General features: G+C 51.3%; 2 protein-coding genes across 2 annotated transcripts; one reads left to right on the forward strand and one right to left on the reverse strand.

Moving 5' to 3' along the window:
* The first annotated feature begins 6159 nt into the window (after positions 1-6159).
* Best1 (bestrophin 1) lies at positions 6160-15610 on the forward strand. Its single transcript, XM_048361146.1, has 10 exons — positions 6160-6311; positions 8444-8538; positions 8935-9168; positions 10063-10217; positions 10845-10922; positions 11635-11787; positions 12044-12124; positions 12784-12935; positions 13924-14544; positions 15553-15610. Exons 1-10 carry the CDS (start codon positions 6160-6162, stop codon positions 15569-15571), a joined length of 1740 nt encoding a protein of 579 aa, XP_048217103.1. The 3' UTR covers positions 15572-15610.
* A 464-nt stretch (positions 15611-16074) lies between these two features.
* On the reverse strand, positions 16075-18859 carry Fth1 (ferritin heavy chain 1). Its single transcript, XM_048360432.1, has 4 exons — positions 18540-18859; positions 17000-17146; positions 16507-16632; positions 16075-16394 (listed from the first exon to the last, which is right to left on the reverse strand). Exons 1-4 carry the CDS (start codon positions 18651-18653, stop codon positions 16230-16232), a joined length of 552 nt encoding a protein of 183 aa, XP_048216389.1. The 5' UTR covers positions 18654-18859; the 3' UTR covers positions 16075-16229.
* Between the last annotated feature and the right edge of the window lie 2019 nt (positions 18860-20878).

Raw genomic sequence — 20878 nt, forward strand, 5'->3', positions numbered from 1 at the left:
ATGGAGATGATGTGTGGCCCGCGGACTCTCCTGGCTTCCCCCAGTCCCTGGGGTCCTCCTGTGGCAGCCGGAGGTTAGGGGTTCATATCTGTGAGTGTTGCATCTCCCCAGCCCCTCAGAGATGTGGGCTGCCTGACACCAAGGCAGAGGTGGCGTTCTGCGTCTTCCTTCCGTGCCCTGGACTGGCAAGCGTCCCTTCTCCGCCCTGTCCCGCGGCGCCAAGCCCCCTCCTGTCCTCTCCTGACCTCTGATCGGCCCAAGAGAGGGGTATGGGCTGGCGGGCACCCTACACAGAGCCTGGAAGCAGCATCCAGGCCTGGCTGGCCCATCCCAGGGCCTCCTGCCCACTGCCCCCAACCCCCACCCCAGGCCAATCTGGGTTTCCATCTCCCAGGAGCAGGTCCTTGTGATGCTCCCGTTGCCATGGTGATCCTAAGGGAGGTGAGCATAGCGTTCTGGTCTGGAACCCCCATCCATCTGCTTGGTTCTGCTCTGCCTGCCCCAGACACGGCTGGCTATCAGAGGCTCTAGTGAGCAGGTCAAAACCTCTGCCATGAATCCTCCATTCCTCAGGCCTCCCTCTAACTCCAACAGCCGCACAGGTCAGCCTCCCCTTCCTCATCTCAGAAACTCTCCTCTGCTGCAGAGGTCTAATGGGGAATAAAAAGGCACTGAATCAAAAAATCAGAGGATTGAGGTTTCAGTCTCATGTCATTGATAGCTCTGCAACAATAGCCAAGGAAGACCTTGAACTTCTGTAGACTCCTATTCATGCTTCAAGGACCCAATTCCTTCCAATGCTCCTTTCTCTGTAAAAGTTTCCTTGACCTCTGTGAATTTGGCACAGATCTTAGGCCCTGTCATTCTGTGTTTGAGGCATTTAAGGTTTTTCCCTGGCTTTCATTTGACTATGGATTCTTGGAGGCAGGAGTCTATGGATTCCGGCACCAGGGATGTTTGGCTGAACAATTACTCTGTGGACTAGAAAACTGGCGGTCACTCTGATTGAATTGGGTTCCTTCCTTCCTTCCTTCGTTCTTTCCTTCTTCCATCCCTCCCTCCTTCTTTCATTCCTTCTCTCTCCTTACTTCTTCTGTTCTTCTTTCTTTCCTGCCAGTCTTAGGACTTGAACTCTGGGCCTGGTCACTGTCCCAGTGCCTCTTTGTGCTCAAGGCTAGTGCTCTACCACTTGAGTCATAGCACCACTTCTGACTTTTTCTGAGTAATTTATAGGAGATAAACTTTCCTGCCCAGGTTGACTTCAAACTGTGATTCTCAGATCTCAGCCTCCTGAGTAGCTAGGATTACAGGCATAGCTAGGATTACACTGATGCTCTTCCTTTGTATGCCATCTTAGGGCTTGAACTCAAGGCCTCTCAAACTCACTCAGCTTTTTTGCTCTGCTACTTGAGCCACAGCTCTACTTCCAGCATTTTAGTGGTGACCTGGAGATAAGTGTCTCACACTTTCCTGCCCTGTCTGGCTTCAAACTGTGACCCTCAGGTCTCAGCCTCCTGAATACGTAGAGTTACAGGTGTAAGCCACCTGTGTCCAGCAGGGTACCAGTCTTACAGGCTCAATCTTGGAACCCTTCATCCCAGAACAGGTAGGGTCATTTGGTCCTTGACTCAGGCTTTTCCATGTGCCCAAGGCCATACTGGGAGCATTTTCAGGGCTGCCAGCTGGTGGGAGAGACCAGGACTTGTGCTTTCTCAGCGCTGGGATGGTGCCAGTGGAAACTGCTTATAGGGTATGTCTGAGGACATCCTAGGGCATCTGGGAGGGGCAGGGAGACAGGAGCCTCAGTGAGGTAGATGGTACTGGATTATTAGTGCCAGAGCCTGGCTCTCTGGGGAAAAGGAGGAAGGACTCCAGAGCATCTAGCATGCTGTCACCTCTCTGTAGCTGGTTTGCATACACTGTGACCAGCTCGGCAGGTCCTCAGCAAGAACCAGTGAGCCCAGCACGCCCTCCAGCGGCCACTAAGGGAAAGCGGGAACCTGTTTTTACAACTTTTTTTTTTTTTTTTTTTTGCCCTACTAGAGAAGGAATGTGGCAGGAAGGCACTCTTCCACTTGAGCCCTGACTCCAGCCCGTTTGCACTTATTTTTCCAACTTAGCCACGTGTATGGGAGTCTATACAAAAGTCATACACCACACCTAAGGTATCCAAAAGCTCTGAGTCACGGGCCCCCACTTATAGCCAAAAGGTTATGTAACCTGTACTTGGCACTAACTCTCTTTCCTTCTCCTGTTTTATCAGGTAGCTGGCTGTTCCCTTACCACACACACACACAGGACAGAACAGTGGTGAGTGCACAGACTCGGACACAGAGACACACATCTGCACCTGCTTTTTTTTTTCAATAAGTTATTTTCTTTTCCTTCTTTCTTTCTTTTTCTTTTTTTTTTTTTTTTTGCCAGTCTTGGGGCTTGAACTCAGGGCCTGAGCACTGTCCCCGAGCTTCTTTTTGCTCAAAGCTAGCACTCCGCCACTTGAGCCACAGCACCACCTCTGGCTTTTTCTGCATATGTGGTGTGGAGGAATCGAACCCAGGGCTTTGTGTGCGCTAGACAAGCGCTCTGCCGCTAAGCCGCAACTCCAGCCCCCTACAATAAATTCTTATCATTGTGTTCCTGATGGAGTCTTCCTGACAAAACCATTTGCACAAAGGGGTTGGAGTGACACACTGGTGTGCAGCAGCCTCACACGAGGGCTGCCCTGAGCTCGGCTCCTCCCACTTGTGCTTTCCTGTGTCGCTGGGGGTGACAAGTACACACCTCTGTGCCCAGCCATTGTGTTTCTCTCACAGTGAGGATGACGGGCACACGCCACTGCAGCCAGCCAAGAACAGACGCGGAGTCACGTGGACTTTTTTGCCTGGGTATCTATCTCTCATCTGTACCTCCCGGGTAGTCAGGGTTATAGGCTTGCGCCACTGAAAATCATTAAATAAACTACTGGAATTGTTTTTGTTTTGTCCGTTGTAGGGCTTGAACTCTGGGCCTGGCCATTGTCCCTGAGCTCTTCAGCTCAAGGCAAGTGCCCTTCCATTGTGCCACAGTGCCACTTCTGGTTTTCTGGTGGGAAATTGGAGATAAGAGTCTCATGGACTTGCCTGCCTGGGTTGGCTTTGAACCATGATCCTCAGATCTCAACTTCCTGAGTAGTTAGGATTACAGGCGTGAGTCACTCACATCCGGCTAGTTTTGTGAGATTTTTTTTTTTGTTGTTGTTGTTTTTGAGGGATTGGTCTGGTTTTGGCAGCATAGGGGCTTAAACTCAGGACCTCATCTGCTAGACAGGGGCTCTCCTTAACAAATACAAGGTGAGGGCTGGGAATGTGGCTTAGTGGTAGAGTGCTTGTTTCACATGCATGAAGCCCTGGGTTCGATTCCTCAGCACCACATAAACAGAAAAAGTCAGAAGTGGTGCTGTGGCTCAAAGTGATAGAATGCTAGCCTTGAGCAAAAAGAAGCTCAGGGACAGTGCTCAGGCCCTGAGTACATTCCCCACAGTGGCTCATGTTTATAATCCTAGCTGCTCAGGAGATCTGAGGATCTTTGGTTTGAAGCCTTCCTGGACAAGAAAGTCCACGAGACCCTTATGTCAAACTAACCACCAAAAAGCCAAAAAGTGTAGATGTGGTTCAAGTGGTAGAGTACCAGCATGGAGTAGTAAAAGCTAAGGGAGAGTGCCCTAGTCTTGAGTTCAAACCCAGTGCTTAGCACAAAAATGGAAAGAAAAAGTAACCAAGGTCATTATGAAAAAAAAAAGTGTGTGTGTGTGTGTGTGTGTGTGAGAGAGAGAGAGAGAGAGAGAGAGAGAGAGAACAACTCTGAGCTTGAGTGCTCTTCCTGTGCTCTTCAGCTCAAGGCTAGCTCTCTATCCCTTTGAGCTACAGTGCCATTTCCAGGTTTGTTTTTTTTTTCTGGTGGCTAATGGGAGGTAAGAGTCTCATGGACTTTCTTGCCCAGGCTGGCTTGGAACCACAATTCTCAGATCTTAGCCTCCTGACTAGGATTATAGGCATGAGCTACTCGCACCTGGCTATATTTATATATTATAAAGACAAAAAAGCCATGCAAATGTCACCTGCAACTCAGCCCACCTAGCAACTATGTCTGACTGAGAGTGGGCAGAGGAGAAGGAAAGAAAGGAGAGGAGAGGAGAGTGTGGATTTATTTTAAGGCGCAGGGTTGTAAATCAGGGCCTTTGGAAGTGTAGTCCCCAAACCACTTGCACCTTAAACCCCTGTAGTGCTTGAAAAACATTTCGAAGTCCCCAGGAACAGACTGTGGAGAAGTAGCAAGTCCCTCACACATTCTAAAGCCCAACAGCGCAGCTGCTTGGAGCTGAGCTCTTTAACAATGTGAGGTGAGCAGGTCGGTAAATACCACCACCTGGGCCTTAGAAGAAACCTGGAGGGGAATAATGTATCCAAGCAGCTGCAGAGATTGGAACTGCTGCCCCTGGGGATCTGTACCCCTGGGGATCTGCTCTGGCTGGCTTGAAGCCAGCAGCACAAACACCTGGACTCAGGCATCAGGCCACACAAGACATCCCTCCAGGCTGGGCTCTCAGCTCCAGGTCTCCTACCCTAACTCTGAAGCACTGCCTGACAGGTCCTTCCAACCAATCACAGTCTGAGAAGTCTATGAGGTCACCATCAGCCAATCACAGCTCCTAACCCTTGTATGCAGAATTCCATCCCTCTTAACTAAGATGATGAAACTCCAAAGTAACACCACCAACCTTTTCAGACAGGGACACTGAGGCAAAGCGGAGCAGAGGCTGGCCCAAAGGCAGCACACAGAAGCCGGACGTCTCATGATAACCCAGACTGGTGTTTGCGTGGCCAACGAGACTGCCAAAGCCCAGTCCCTAGGTAGCTCCGGATACAGAAGATGAGGCTCGGCCCTGCCCACCCCACCTCTTCCCTACAAGATCTCAGGGGTCAGGACAGGCCATAGAGGGCGCAGACTCAAACTTTCGGATTTTAGGGCCATGGCTGGGAACACTGTCCCAGATTCTAGCCTTGGTCTTGGGTGGTCACCCCCAGGAAGGAATTAGAGGCTCTGGCTGCTGCTTCTGAGCAGATTACAGAAAAAGGGGTCAAGATAAGGGCTTCTTTGTGGAGGTTTATGCCATCAGCTGACACCCCCCCCCCCCGTACATGGGCAGTGCCAGCTTCCGAGGGTGGAGAGGGGCGCTGACCACAGGGACTCGGAGAGCTTCGCTGTCCCAGTGGCCAGCCCTTTTGTTGGAGCTCAAGCAGCCTGGAGCCCCACCTGTGAGTAGGGGGTGCCCCAGGTAGAAAGGGCTAGGGCTTGGAGGGCCTTAGGGGGCAGATGACTTCCCTGGTGGATGTGTGTGCATTTGGTGTGTGCGCCTGGGCAGTGCCTGTGGGCGTGTAAAGGTCCTGGGTGTGTACAATGACGTTGGTGTGTACAAAGCCCAGAGAGATAACAAGTGGAAGAGGAGGGAAAGGGTCCTAAGTCGTCACTGAGTATCTGCTCTGAGAACAAATGGAAGCTTCTAGTGGGGGGAGACACACACCGTAAACTGCATGCAGATATCCTGTCTAATATAACTTTGTGTAGGGATGCATGGTGTGCCGAGAGCCAAGCCAGCTAAGAGGATGGGCTGCTGGCGGCAATGGGGCATCGCTTTTCAGTAGGATGATGGGGTGGGGGGAGGGACATCCTTTCTGAGGAGAGGTGACCCAAAGTGGGAATGAGCCATGCAGTGAGCCCTCTGTAGCTGGAGCAGCAAGTGCAAAGGCCCTGAGGTCACTCCTGTACATCCTTTCTAGACTGACCCGGCCCCTGGCCTGTGTCTCGCTCCAGAGAGGCTGAGGGAATGTAGGGGAGCAAGCAAACTGGACCAAGTCAGAACCCTGCCTGGGTCGGAGCAGCCTGAGCTCAGTGCCTATGTCACCCCATAACTTAGAGGCCCACAGCCACTCACAGGCCTGCCTATGTCTTCCCCGCTGAGGCTGAGGAGCAGCCCGTGGCTTTGATTTCCTGGGTTCCCACCTCATCCTCCCAGAGTCAAGGCCCCGAGCAGGATCCTGGCCAAAGTCACACAAACCTCCCAGACAGGAAGTTGTCTCCCCATCTCTACCGGGGTCACCTTCTGCCTGTTCCCCAGGACCCATGACCATCACCTACACAAACCAAGTAGCCAACGCCCGCCTGGGCTCCTTCTGGCGGCTGCTGCTGTGCTGGAGGGGCAGCATCTACAAGCTGCTCTACGGCGAGTTCCTCATCTTCCTGTTCTGCTACTATGCCATCCGCTTCATCTACAGGTAGGACCGGGCGAGTGGCGGGATGGGCCTGGGCCTAGGAGGGAGGGGGCTGGGCCGGCCTGGCTTCCCTCCCAATCAGGGGCCAGTCCACTGTAAGGCTGAGCTGAGGTCCTGGCCAGGCCCTGGGGAGCTGATGAGAGAAAAGAAATCAGAATGAGTGTTGGGGTGTCACCCAGAGCATGCACAACCCAGGAAAAACAAATCGGACTAGGAAGATAGCTTCATGGAGGCTAAGAGTACTTCCGGCTCTCTTCCCACCAAGGGAGGAGCCTGCACCCCAGGCTTGAGCTAGTCCCATTGGGTCTGCCCATCTTATGACTCCCTCGTACACACTCTCAGGCTCAGACTGTACATTTAAAATAGATACGTGGCTGGTGGCTCATGCCGGTAATCCTAGCGGCTCAGGAGGCTGAGATCCGAGGATCAGGGTTCAAAGTCGCCCTAGGTGGGAAATTCATGAGACACTTATCTCTAAAGAAAATCCTCTGTACATCACCTTTATAATAACAATAAAAAAGTTTTTTTAAAGCTGGAAGTGGAGCTCTGAGTCTAATAGTAGAGCACTAGTCTTGAGCAAAATTAAAAAAAAAAAAGCTTGGGCCCTGAGTTCAAGCCTCAGAACCACACACACACACACACACACACACACACACACACACAGATACATATATATTTCAATAAAATGTAGGATAGAAGGGCAGATACAACTGCAGAATATATGCCATATTTTAAAGTGAGAATGAGAATGACTACAATGGATTAGAAAAAAAACAAACATCTAAAATGGTTTTATAATATTTTTTTTTGTTGGTAGTTGTGATTGTGGTTGTAAGCCACCAGTGTCTGGCTAGGTATATATATATATATGTACTTTTTACCCAAAGTAACAGCTTGGTGGGATAGCTTCATGACCATAATCCTCTCTGTTCAGGAAGTTGAGATTGAGAGAACCATGGTTCAAGACCAGCCAGGCAAGAGTTCATAGCCCGCCCCCCACTAATCTCAGGCAGTTTGAGCTTTTTTTGTTTGTTTCTGCAAGTCCTGGGGCTTGAACTCAGGGCCTGGGCACTGTCCCTGAGCTTCTGTTGCTCAAGGCGAGTATTCTACCACTTAAGCCACAGTACCATTTCTGGCTTTTTCTGTTTATGTGGCACTGAGGAATCAAATTCAGGGCTTCATGCATGCTAGGCAAGCACTCTACTACTAAGCCACATTTCCAGCCCCAGTTTGAGTTTTGTTGTTGTTGCTGGTCCTGGGGCTTGAACTCTGGGCCTAGGTGCTGTCCCTGAGCCCTTCAACTCAAGGCTGGCACTCTACCACTTGAGCTACAGTGCCATTTTGGTTTTCTGGTGGTTAATTGGAGATAAGAGTCTCATGGACTTTTTTGCCTGGGCTGGCTTTGAACCATGATCCTCTGATCTCAGCCTCCTGAGTAGTTAGGATTACAGGCATGAGCCACCACCAGCTAGTTTTTTTTTTTTTTTTGTTGTTGTTGTTTTTTGAGGTGTTGGTTTGATTTTGGCAATATAGGGGCTTGAACTCAGGACCTCATTTGCCAGACAGGGGCTCTCCTACCTTCACCTCTTGAGTAGCTAGGATTACAGGCATGAACCACCACACCTGGACCTCTGGCTCACTTCTGACCTCAATCCTTTCCTTCTTTTTCTTTTTGGCCAATATTGGGACTTGAACTCAGGGTCTAGGCACTATCCCTGAGCTTTTTCACTCAAGGCTGGCATTCTAGCACTTGAGCCATGCCTGCCATCTAGTAGTTTTGCTGGTTAATTGGAGATGGTGTCTCCTGGACTTTTCTGCTTTGAACCACGGTTTTCCAGATCAATCTCCACCTGATTTTGAACGATGGCTCCTTGATCCTTTAAAAGGATCTGTGATGCCTAAAACAGAGCCCTCCAGCTGGCCCTTCTTCCTCCCCTTGGTCCATGGTCAGCAGAGGATTCATGCAGGGATCCCACTAGAGCCCCACTAGAATGATTTGCCCTGGCTCAGGTAGAGGAAGGGCTCTGGTCCCAGCCTAGGGGAAGAGACAGGATTGAGATGCACCCAGACATCAGGCTAGGCCGGACCTGCCATCTCCTCACCGTTGCCCACTCATCCCTGTCCCCTGCCCACAGGCTGGCCCTCACCCAGGAACAGCAGCTCCTGTTTGAGAAGCTGGCTCTGCATTGTGACAGCTACATTCAGCTCATCCCCATTTCCTTCGTGCTGGGTGAGTGCTCCCTTTCGGCTGCCCCCTGCCCCTAGGCCTCTGCAGGCTCCACCTGGATCCCCGGGGCTGGCCAGGAAGAGCTGAGGAAGGAAGGCAGGAGCGTGCCAGGCGTGCTTCAGTGTACCTCAGGTAAAGGAAGATATTAGGAAGGACATCCTGCTGTTGGCACTCAAGGGAGGAGCCTGGAGCCTTTGGCAGCCGGGGAGGTGGAGGAGGTGTCCGTAGGATTTCTGGGGCCCAGGAAACAGAAGCATTCGGGCCTCCATGAGAGGAGGCCCTGATTGCCTCCCCGTGCCAGGAAGGCACGGACTGGGCCGCTTCATCAGACGGAGAAAGCCAGGCCTCCGCCAGCGCTGGTCCCTGGCCACAGCCCGGCCCCTCGCCCCTCGTGCCCAGGCTTCTACGTGACGCTGGTGGTGACCCGCTGGTGGAACCAGTACGAGAACGTGCCGTGGCTCGATCGCCTCATGAGTCAGGTGTCGGGCTTCGTGGAGGGCAAGGACGAGCAGGGCAGGCTGCTGCGGCGCACGCTCATCCGCTACGCCAACCTGGGCAGCGCGCTCATCCTGCGCAGCGTCAGCACGGCCGTCTACAAGCGCTTCCCCAGCCTCCAGCACCTGGTGCACGCAGGTGGGCGGGGCCTAAGCGGACGGGCTGCGCGGGTGGTGGGCGGGGCTGCGCGGAGGGCGGGGCAAGCGCAGGCGGGCGGGGGCATAGGGGCGTGGCCAGAGCTGTCGATGGGTGGAACCAGAGTCTCTCGGACTTGAGGATTGGGTGGAGGGCAAGGGGGTGGGGCCAGCATCTGGGGGCGGGGCCGGGGATTAAAAGTGGGGCCAGGCGGGGGTGTGAAGCAGGGGCCAGGCGCTTCCTGGGATGAAGGAAGCAGCTTGGGGTGGCTTGGAAAGGGACAGAGGCTCCAGGATCTGCCTCCCTCTGCTCCGATCTCTGGAGAAGCCTTGCCTTAACCTGATTCCGGACAGTCATACAGACTGTCCCCGCGTGCTCAGCCCAAATCAGCTGGTGGCAGACACTCAGCAATGTATTTGTTCAAAGAAAGTGGATGGTTTCTTGGAAATGGAAGCAAGAGGTGTTTTTTTTCTTTCTTTGTTGCTTGTTTTGTTTTCTTTTCCTTTTGTCTTGTTTGTTCACTTATCTGTCTTTGGGAGGGGAAAGTGGGGGCACAGAAATGGAGGAACAAAGGGTGAACAAATGCAGCCATGGCACTCACTAGACACTATATTGAAAATGAACTGTACAACTTGTGGATGGGGGCAGGAGGGAAGAACTGGGAGAAAGAGAGGGAAGGGATGACATGGTCCCAAAAGAAAGGTACTCTTTACTTGACTTATGTAACTGTAACCCCTTTGTACATCACCTTTAGAATAACAATAAAAAATTAAAAACATAAAAAAGGAAGAGGATAGTAAAGAAGCACCCAGGCCCTTGTGGGCTCAGAAGGTCCCTAGGGCCAGTAACCTCCTCTTCAGGTTCTCCCATCTGCTCTGTCTTTGCTCTTCTCTGCAGGCTTTATGACCCATGCAGAATACAAGCAGCTGGAGAAGTTGAGCCTGTCACACAACATGTTCTGGGTGCCCTGGGTGTGGTTTGCCAACTTGTCAATGAAGGCCTGGCTTGGAGGTCGAATCCGGGACCCCATTCTGCTCCAGAGCCTCCTGAATGTGAGCTCATTACACAGATGGGGCTGGGATGCAGCGGGAAGGTTGGTGGTCTTGGTAGAACAAGTTTTTCTACACAGAGAAAGCGGCAGCCCCTGGAGATTCTTTGAGCCTGTAGTGGGGCAGTAGGATTTTCATTCATTTATTATTCATTCATTCATTCATTTTTGTCAGTCGTGGGGTTTGAACTCTAGGCCTGGGTCCTGTCCCTGAGCTCTTCAGCTCAAGGCTAGCTCTCTATCACTTTGGGACACAGCACCACTTCCAGGTTCCTGGTGGTTAATTGGAGATGAGAGTCTCATGGACATTCCTGCCTGGGCTGGCTTTGAACCTCAGATCTCAGCATCCTGAGTAGCTAGGATTACAGGCGTAAGCCACTGGCACCTAGCTGTAGGATTTTTTTCTAACAGGATTCCACAGCCCAAGAAGGTTCTTCTCCAAGTGTCCCTTCCATACTCTCTCTAAGTGAGCCTGTGACATCCTGGCTTCTTCGTGCTAGATAAGGAAACTGGCACAGAGTGGCTCATGAGCTGTTCATGGAAACAAAGTCAGGGTTGGGAAAAGCTGAGATGAGCGTGGGGAAACAGGTAGCATCAGGACTCCATCCTTCCTTCCTTTTCTGCCCCCTAGGAGATGAATACCCTGCGAACTCAGTGTGGACACCTGTATGCCTATGACTGGATCAGTGTGCCACTAGTGTACACACAGGTGAGGGCCAGGCTGGTAAAGGGTGTCCTTTTGGGGAATGGAGGCTAGGAAGCCCCAGGAAGTGGACGCAACCTAGAGGCTGAAGAAAAATAAATAAATCCCACCCTGGAGGTGTGTCTGGATTGTGAAGGTTCTAAGTCCAAAACACTCAGGCTGCTGCCTGGTCCAGTCTCAGGGAGACAGTCTAATTAACTTAATCTGAGTGTGTGTGTGTGTGTGTGTGTGTGTGTGTGTGTGTGTGTACTGAGGCTTGAACTTAGGGTCTTACAATTGGAGCTAGAGTCTCACAGACTTTTCTTTTCTTTTCTGTGCCAGTCCTGGGACTTGAACTCAGGGTCTGGGCTCTGTCCTTGAGCTTCTTTTGCTCAAGGCTAGCACTCTACCACTTGAGCCACAGCACCACTTCTGGCTTTTTCTGTTTATGTGGTACTGAGGAATTGAACCCAGGGCTTCATGCATGCAAGGCAAGCACTCTACCACTAGGCTACATTCCCAGCCTCTCACAGACTTTCCTACCTGGCTTTGGACTGTCATTCTCTGGAGCTCAGCCTCCTGGGTAGCTGAGATGACAGGCAGAAGCATTGGTACTCATCTTCAAGAGGAGAGCTCAGATGAGGGTGGAAGTCAGAACAAGGCTTAAGACTGTCATCCTGAGAATTTCTTCATCCCAGAAGTCCCTGCTCAGGCCTCCTGCCCCCTCCCCCCACCCCAGGTGGTGACTGTGGCAGTGTACAGCTTCTTCCTGGCTTGTCTGGTGGGGCGGCAGTTTCTGAACCCAGCCAAGGCCTACCCGGGCCATGAGATGGACCTCATTGTGCCTCTGTACACATTCCTGCAGTTCTTCTTCTACATGGGCTGGCTGAAGGTAAGTCCTTCCTGCGCCCACCAGGCCAGGAGCCTGGCCAGGGTGCTCATAGCTAGGTAAACCCTGGTCCTCAGATCTCAGCCTCCTGAGTAAGTAGCTCAGATTACAGGCAAGAGCCCCTGGCCCTACATTGTGGCACCGAAGACACTTGTCGGGTGGATGTGGAGATGACAGGCTCCAAGCTTTAATTAAGAATGGGGAACAGAGCTTCCGGGGATTCTACTCAGGGTTCCCAGAGCCCCATCTGTCCCCCAAGGTGGCGGAGCAGCTCATCAACCCCTTTGGAGAAGATGATGATGACTTTGAGACCAACTGGATCATCGACAGGAACTTACAGGTATAGGGGAGGGGAGGAAGGACATACCATGGAGCCTTCCCAAGCCGGACCCCAGGAGAGGGGCGGTCCCCACAGTTCTGTAGGATGCCTTACAGTGATCTGTCCCCAATCCAAACCCCCTTCATAGCCAACCATTCACTCACAGAATTCTCACTTCAACTTTGAGTGTATGTGTGTGTGTGTTAGTAGTATTGAGGTTTAAACTCAAGGCTTCCCACTGGCTAGATAGGTTCCCTACCATTTTTTCTTGAGCCATGCCCTCAGCCCTTTGTGCTTTTGCTGTTTTCCTACTAGGGCCTCATTTTTTGCCTGGGCTGGCTTGAACCACAATGCTCCTATTTGCCCTTCTTACATAGCTGGGATGGTAGGCATGTACCACTGCACCCAGCTTCTTGGTTGAGATGGCAGATTTTTGTGAACTTTTCTGCTCAGGCTGGCCTGGAAACACGATCCTCCCACTATCAAGTTTCCAAGTTGCTAGAATTACAGGTGTGAGTCACTGTCAGGTTCATCAGGATTTTTGAGGATAGACATAACCATCTGTTGAGATAGGTCCACAGAGGAAAAAAAAAAGTGACTCCAGTAAATCGTCAGCTAAGTGCTCGGCACTGCCTGGGCTGAACTTTCTATTGCATTGTTGTTCTGTCTCTGGGGACTAGGTGTCCTTGTTGTCCGTGGATGAAATGCACCAAGACTTGCCTCCTATGGAACGGGACATGTACTGGAATGAGAGGGAACCTCACCCCCCCTACACAGCTGCCTCTGCCCAGTCCCACCAACCTTCTTTTTGGGGCTCTACCTTCAACATCAGGTGGGCCGTGCCAGAAAACTGGGTGGGAAATCCCTGAGGTGCAGAAGGATGCCTAGCAACCTTTGTTAATGATGTATAATTAAGATGTCTAATAAGGGCCAGGTAGTATACTAGGCTTGTTATAGACATGTTGTTTTTATTTTTCTTCCTCAATTGAGCTTGTTTGTTATCTCTAGTTCTCAGACAATTGGGTACAAGTTCAAAGAGGTTAACTAAGTTGTGTGGGCCAGAGTCACATAGCTAGCAAAGGGCACACGTGAGCCAGGTATGTTTGCCTTTGCTGCCACGTTCTCACACCACAGCCATGCTGTGAGGGCTCCTTAGGCTAGAAAGGTTCCTAGTTCCCTTTATCAAGGCTGCCCATCCTTGTCCAGAGTTGGAAACTGAGGCCTGAAGAGGAAAGAGAGCTGCTCAAGGGCAGCCTGTGGCTAAGCACACAGTGGGAAGTTAGAACCTGTTTCCCAACTCTCTCCCTGTCTTTGCTGTCTGACAAACTGGGGAGCTTAACAGGAGTGGGGCCATTCAGCACCTGCTGGGTAGACTTTGCAAGCCAGACACTGGTGGCTCACGCCTCTAATCCTAGCTCCTCAGGAGGCTGAGATCTGAGGGTTGCAGTTCAAAGCCAGCCTGGACAGGAAAGTCCATAAGACCCACATCTCAAATTAATCACCAAAAAACTGGAATTGGAGTTGTGGCTCAAGTGGGCAGAGCACCAATAGCTTTGAGTGAAAAAAGGCTAAGTGACAGTAGTTAGGCTATAAGTTCAAGCCACCTAAAAGCCAGAAGTAGAGCTGTAGCTCAGGTTGCAGAGCACCAGTCTCGGGTGAAACAGTAATGGTGTGTGTGCAGGGAGTACGTGTGTGCGCACGTGTGTGTGCGCACAGACACAGACACAGAGCTATGCAGCTTTGGCTCAGGACCCAGGGAGGGAAGATCAGCTTTTGTCTACCCACTCAGCCCCGACTGTCTCGGTTGTTTTTATTCCCAGCCTGCAGAAAGAAGAGATGGAGTTTCAGTCAAACCAGAAGGAGGACACTCATAATGACATCATTGGCCGCTTCCTAGGCCTGCAATCCCATGACCACTGTCTTCCCAGGACAGACTCCAAGAGCAAGCTACTAAGGTCCAGGAAGGAATTGTACCTGGAGGGCCGGCCCACAACTGCCAAACAGCATCCAAGGGACCAGGAAGACAGCAAGGCTTGGAGACTTAAGGGGCTGGATGCATTCAGAGCTGCCTCAATCTATGAGAGCCCAGGCTACCACAGTGCCCCTCAGACACCCCTCAGTCACACCCCCATTGTCTTTCCCCCAGAGCCATCCGTGCCCTTGAGGCTTCATGGTATCCCAGGCACAGACACAGAAGACCAAGGCCTTTTAAGTCCTCTGACTTCTGAGGCCAAGCAGAGTTTTGAATTGCTCCCAGAAGACGCTGAAACTTTGCTGGAGCGCCCAGGTCCTGCGAGGAGGAAGACTGTGGAGTTTAATCTAAACCATATGCCAGAGATCCCCAAGAATTATCTCAAAGATCCTTTACTGGAACAGTCACCAAGAAATCGACACACCGTGTTTAAAGACCATGCAGATTCCTTTTCAGCCTTGGAGAACAGGTATGTTCTCCCAAACCAGGCCCATTCCCTTGTGATCACTCTTCCTTGCTCCTAGCTCAAAGCCACCCTTCCTCCAGATCTCGTTCCAAGCTAGCACGGGGCTCCGCAGTAGGGACTCTTGGAGGCACCCAACGGCTTATATCAGACTACCCTGGAACCCCTGAGGTAGCAGGCCAGATTCAGAAGGGCCCAATAAGTTTTGTGCAGGGTGACAGGTGCAGCCTGACAGGAAAACTGAAGCAGACCTGAGACTCTACCCTGTACCCCAATGTCTGTCTGGCACACTATCACTTGAGCCACAGTGTCACTTCTGGCTTTTTCTGTGTATGTGGTGCTGAGAAATCAAACCCAGTGATTTGCATATACGAGGCAGGCACTCTACCACTAGGCCATATTCCCAGCCCTCCCTCCTGCCAGTCTTTAAGGTGGGGAAGTAATCAAGTAATCAGTCAAGAAGGGTGGCAGGGCCCCCTTGGATTATCTTATTAATGCTTTGGGGATCCTATTTTCTTAGGCCTAGAGTTATGAGTTCCCTTTATTCTAGACTTCTCTTGTCAAATGAAAGTCTATCCCATCCCACACAATATGGGAAGTGTGACTTCCTACTTCTACATTTGCAAGCTATTTTTGTGGTCACACCTGGCTTGTGATTGAAACCCACAAAGGGCAACAATTTCAGTCCTGCTTCTTGGGACAAACAACCCCAGCTGGTGTAGGAAAAGTGGATGGCCCCAAACCTGACTCAACCTTTGTACAAAGTTAATTTTGTTGCGTGGCTCATGCCTGTAATATTAGCAACTCAAGAAGCTGAGATCTTAGGCTTGCCATTTGAAGCTAGCCCTGGCGGCAAAGTCCCTGAGATGCTTATCTCCAATAATCTACCCAGAAGTAGAATGGCTCAAGTGGTAAAATGCTAGCTTTGAGAAGCAGCTCCAGGACAGTGCCCAGGCCCTGAGTTCAAGCCCTAGGATTGGCACCCAAAACAGTCTTCTCACACCTTCCTTACAGGGATGAAGCTTGTACCTAATGTTGGCCAACGGGGACATTTTGCTGCCTGGTCCCTGCCTGTGTGCATGCTACTGGGATACCGACTTATCTGGTTGTGCAGATATACAGTGGTCTACACAGAAGATTATGTTCCCAATCAGTCTGAATTAAATGGTTAGTTTAATAACAAAAATTAAGGACTACTTCAGCCTCTAAATGCCTTTAAAAAAAAAAAAAGGTAAGCTGAGCTAGAATTAATCACTGTAAACAAGTAGCTCTGAACAACTACTACTAAAGCGGGAGTCTAAAGTGAACTTAACACACTCATACCCCGATATTATTCCCCAACTAAGAAATTTAATACACACACAGTATAAGATAACACAAGAAATGTACATACTGCCCTACTACGTAACTGTACCCCTTTTGCACAACACCTTGTCAAAAAAATTTTGTTTAACAAATAAATTTTTAAAAAATTACCAAAAAAAAAAAAAGAAATTTAATACACAGATTTTTGGCTCATTCCACAAACACAACAGCTAGGTACCAAATTTCTTTATTTGAAGGAATGGTACAAATTAAAAGAACTTAGGATGCTCTGGTACAACTTATAGAAAAGGTAATGGTAACCCCAGCATGCATGCACTGCCTCGGTGAGGGGCAGTCACTGTGGCTTTGGGGGATCGGCCTGAGGCTTAGCTGTCATTGTTACTGTCTCCCAGAGTGTGCTTGTCAAAGAGATACTCCGCCATGCCAGATTCAGGGGCTCCCATCTTGCGCAAGTTGGTGACGTGGTCGCCCAATTCCTTGATGGATTTCACCTGCTCGTTCAGGTAATGAGTCTCAATGAAGTCACACAACTAGGGGGAAAAAAAAAGAATGAGGACGAGTGAGTTACTCACCGGCTTTCCCAGCCCCTACGACCAGCAATTCCCTTTGCTTACCCCCCCCCCCCCGGCTTCCAATACTCACATGGGGGTCATTTTTGTCAGTGGCCAGTTTGTGTAGTTCCAGTAGTGACTGATTCACACTTTTTTCCAAGTGCAATGCACACTCCATTGCATTCAGCCCGTTTTCCCAGTCATCACGGTCTGGTTTCTGAAGGAGAGGAAGTTAAGCCAATTCAGGAGTAAGTTTCTCATGGCAACAGCTTCCGCTTTAACACCTTGCTCACTACTGTTCGTCCACTTTGTTTTTTGCCAGTCCTGGGGCTTGAACTCAGGGCCTGAGCACTGTCCCTGGCTTCTTTCTGCTCAAGGCTAGCAGTCTAACACTTGAGCCACAGCACCACTCCCGGCCTTTTCTATATATGTGGGGAATAACTCAGGGCTTTATGTATGCGAGGTGAACCCCTTACCACTAGGCCATATTCCCAGCCCCTGTTTGTCCATTTTAGAAAGTAGGTGTATCAGGGCCACTACTGACTACTGGTAGACTTGTGAGAGCACACTGACCCTCCGCTCACCTTGATATCCTGCAGGAAGATGCGGCCACCTCGCTGGTTCTGCAGCTTCATCAGTTTCTCTGCATGTTCCCTTTCCTCATGAGATTGGTGAAGAAAATATTTGGCAAAGTTCTTCAAAGCCACATCATCTCGGTCAAAGTAGTAAGACTGAAAGTGACACAAGAACACGTTAAGATTTTAGAAGGTCCCATAGGGATGTAGCTGTGATACACTATGGTAGTAACAGCTGAGCGCCTGCTTTTCTCATGGTAGTGGTGTTTGAACTCAGGGACTTTGTGTTTCACAGGTAAGTGCTTTACCACTTTTGCTGCACCCCTGGCCCTCTGCATTTCTCACAGTACAGGAAGAAGTGAGTGCCTATGGAGACGGGAAACTGTTTTGTTCTTGTATTGAACACAACACCAGTTTACTTCCATTCTGAAATAGAGAAGTGAACTTGATAGTCAAAGGTTATTACTTCAAGGAACTTTTAGAGCACCATGGGAATTGCCACCAGCAGTGTCATATGGATCTGTACTTGCTCAGAGGAAATTTCTTAAGTGGGGGCCTAATTTCATTGTCTAAAGGGACTGGAGCACCCATCCTGCATTGTTCAGTCCAGTTTAGTTCTCCTTCCTGATTATACTAAAACATGGCTAAAACAAGTTTGAGCTTGCCACGTATACAGAAGATTGCTGATTTATAAAATTATTCTGCCATGCCAGGTGACATTGGGGGTAAGCAAATACTCAGCTTTGAATTTTCAAACTTTAAAAAAAAATATATTTATGTGAGGGAATGTCAGTTACAGAAACCCAGGCTTGTTTCAACACTGGAACATGTCTAAACTAAGGGCTCAATAACTAGGGAGCCACAACCCCAACAATCTCATGCAATAAAATGATAAAGTGGAGTACTACAAAGTGCAAGGTTGGAGGCACTTTGGTAACTGTAGATAGTTCTAGAGATAACGCCTCCCCTACAAGTGAGTCGAAGAGATAAGTGGCCCAGAGGTAGGGGCTGTTACTCCGGAGGGTCGGATAAGCAAGCACACAAACCACCTCCCACCAGCCCCCAGAGGTTGCTATTGGACACCATTACCCAGGAGTCCTTGCCATATGTGGGGGGGGGGGGGAATGGGAGCTGGATATCCAAACAAGACGAGAGGACCTAAGGGCGACCAGGCAGATAACGGGGTACAAGAGTGCAAAACTCCAACTTCCTAACCTAACTGCAAGGATGGACTAAGGGTGGGGGTAGGGGAAAGCGGGCGTGCAACCGCGGGGTTCTTGGAAAGGAGGCTCCCTTTGGAGAAAAGTGTGCAGCACTGGATCTAGTCTGCGGGAGCCCTCCCGAGGGACGAGCCGGAAGGACCAATCGCTCCCAGACTTCCTGGGCCGGGGGAAGACCTCCATTTTCCTACCCGCAGGGCTGCACGGACGGGCGTCTGGCCACACCCCGCCCCGCTTCGTCCCCAGCAGGCCCGGGAAAGGGCGGGTGCGGCCTGAGCCGGGTGCCGAGGTCCCCCGTGCCGCCCGCCCGCCTGCCCGCCTGCGCTCACCATGGACAGGTAGACGTAGGAGGCGTAGAGCTCCAGGTTGATCTGGCGGTTGATGGCGGCCTCCGAGTCCTGGTGGTAGTTCTGGCGCACCTGCGAGGGGGATGCGGTCGTCATGGCGGCGGCGAGGAGAGATGCGGTGGCGGCGCGGCGCTGGAGCGGCGGCGGAGGCCCGGGGGCGGTCCGAGGGCGCGGTGGAGCGAGAGAGAGGTGGTGGGAGGTTGGTGGCTCCGAGCGGGCGGCCGGGATGGGGGGTCGAGCGCCGGGTTCCGTTCAAGCACTGTTGAAGCAGGAAACCGCGGCGACTCTCGGCGAGGAACGTCTGGCGCCCACAGCCTGTCCTGGTGGTACTTATAGCAGGAGCCTGCGTCACGCACATCCTGGCCAATCAGCGCAGTCCTCCCGATAAGCTCCTCCCCTCTCGGCGGCGAGCGCGCGCGCAGGGGCGCGCGGTTGCCTCTTCGCGGCCCCTCCCACGTCCCCCCCCACGCTCCCCTCCCCACGCCCGCGGCCGAAGCGGGGACGCTGGCGGGCTCACCCACCGTGTCGGTGGGTAAGTTAGACGTGGCCACCACATTGTCCTCCTCCGAGTCTTTGTGAGGGAACACCGGGAAGCGGGGATTCACGGCTGGAGGCGGGGGGGGGGGGGGGGGGGAGGGGGAGGCGGCTAACCCTGTGACCGAGGGCCGCGTTTCTGCTGCACGTAAACATGGCTCCGGGTGTCGCGTGTGGCGCCGAGGCCGGGCGGGCGCGCGTGCCCCGGACGCCCGGGTTTCCGAAGAAATGCACACGGCCAGGGCGGGGTGGGGGGGGCTGCCGCTTGAAATCATAGCTTCGGGGTGACAAAAGGGAGGAGACTTGGAAGAGGCCACCTGGTAAATAGCCATCTCCGTGCCGAGGCCGCTCCAAGATGGCCTCTCCGTCCTTCTCAGTCACCCTTGGGCTTGTCCTTGGGGGGCCCTCGGCCCCCCGCGCGGCAGGGGGCGGGTGTGGGACGCCACACCGCGGGTGGCCTTGGCGCCCGCCCTGGCTGGGCATTTGCGGCTTGCAGAAGGGGGAGGCGGGCCACCCAGCCTACCCACCCAGATGGGAGGCCTTTCCCGGGGAACCCGTGCGAGTGCAACTGCGAGCTGAACTTCCAGGCCTTCCAAGGTAGTCTACTGAAACATCAAGACAAATCGTCCGTGCCACGCCACAGATTTCTCGGGTCGTTGTTCATTTCAAAACGAACCTGTCACGTTCAGTAAAGATACACATATTCTTCTTTGGCAATACTGGGCTCTGAATTCATGACTTCATATTGGCTAGGCAGGCACTCAGTACTGCTTGGGCAGCTCTTTCAGCCCTACTCTAGTTGGAAATAGGGTGGTTGTCTTTTTAAACCCAGACTGGCCTAGACTGAGATCCACTTATTTTTAGCCTCCTCAAGGTAGCTGGGGTGACAGGCAAGCTCCACTTGGGCCCAGCTACTATCCTGATCCCTACCTCTGGAGTCTACTACAGGGTACTACAGGCACAAACTAGGAGTAAAATCTAATGGTGCTACAGCTTCGATAAAGTAAGCAGGAAGGTGCTTCTGGATAGGGATAAAAGGTCGGCGGGGGGTGGGGGGGGCAAATATGAAGAAAGAGTTTCTACAGGGGGAAGTGTAGGAAGAAGATGGGGAAGGCAACTCAGTTCCAAGCAGACGGAATAGCATCTGCAAAGATGTAAAGGTGTGGAAATGTCCTTAAAGTGTGTTGGTCAGCACCATAGAAGGCATGTTAGGAAATGCAGCAAAGGACAGAATATAGGGGCAAGGATGTATGCTATTTAAAAAAAAAAAGGTCTCATCTGAGTATCTGAGTACCCTGTATATTGTATATACTGGTATTAGTACTAGGGAAGGGAAAGGGAATATCAAAATCAAGAGACAAAGAATAAAAAGACAAACGACTCCAAAAGCAACACTTACAAAACCATTTGGTGTAAACCAACTGAACAACTCATGGGGGGAGAGGGAAAGGGAGAAGGGGGAAAAGAGGGAGGAGGTAACAAATTATACAAGAAATGTACCCACTGCCTTATGTATGAAACTGTAACCCCTCTGTACATCACTTTGCCAATAAATAAGTAATTATTCAGGAAAAACAATGGTTATGCTTCATCCTGGAGACAATAAGGAGGTAATGCATTAAAAAATGTCTCTAAAATGAAACCTGACAGTCCCCTCCCCCCACCCTCGCAAAAAAAAAAAAAAAACCACACACAAAACTACTGGAAAGCTGAAGTCACCATATTTGCAGATTTGGGGTGAGGATGTTGGGGAAGGTCATCCTGGTTTTGGACTGGGTATGCTGAGG

The sequence above is a fragment of the Perognathus longimembris genome, chromosome 13 (genome assembly GCF_023159225.1).
Source record: "Perognathus longimembris pacificus isolate PPM17 chromosome 13, ASM2315922v1, whole genome shotgun sequence".
Lineage (NCBI taxonomy): Eukaryota > Metazoa > Chordata > Mammalia > Rodentia > Heteromyidae > Perognathus > Perognathus longimembris.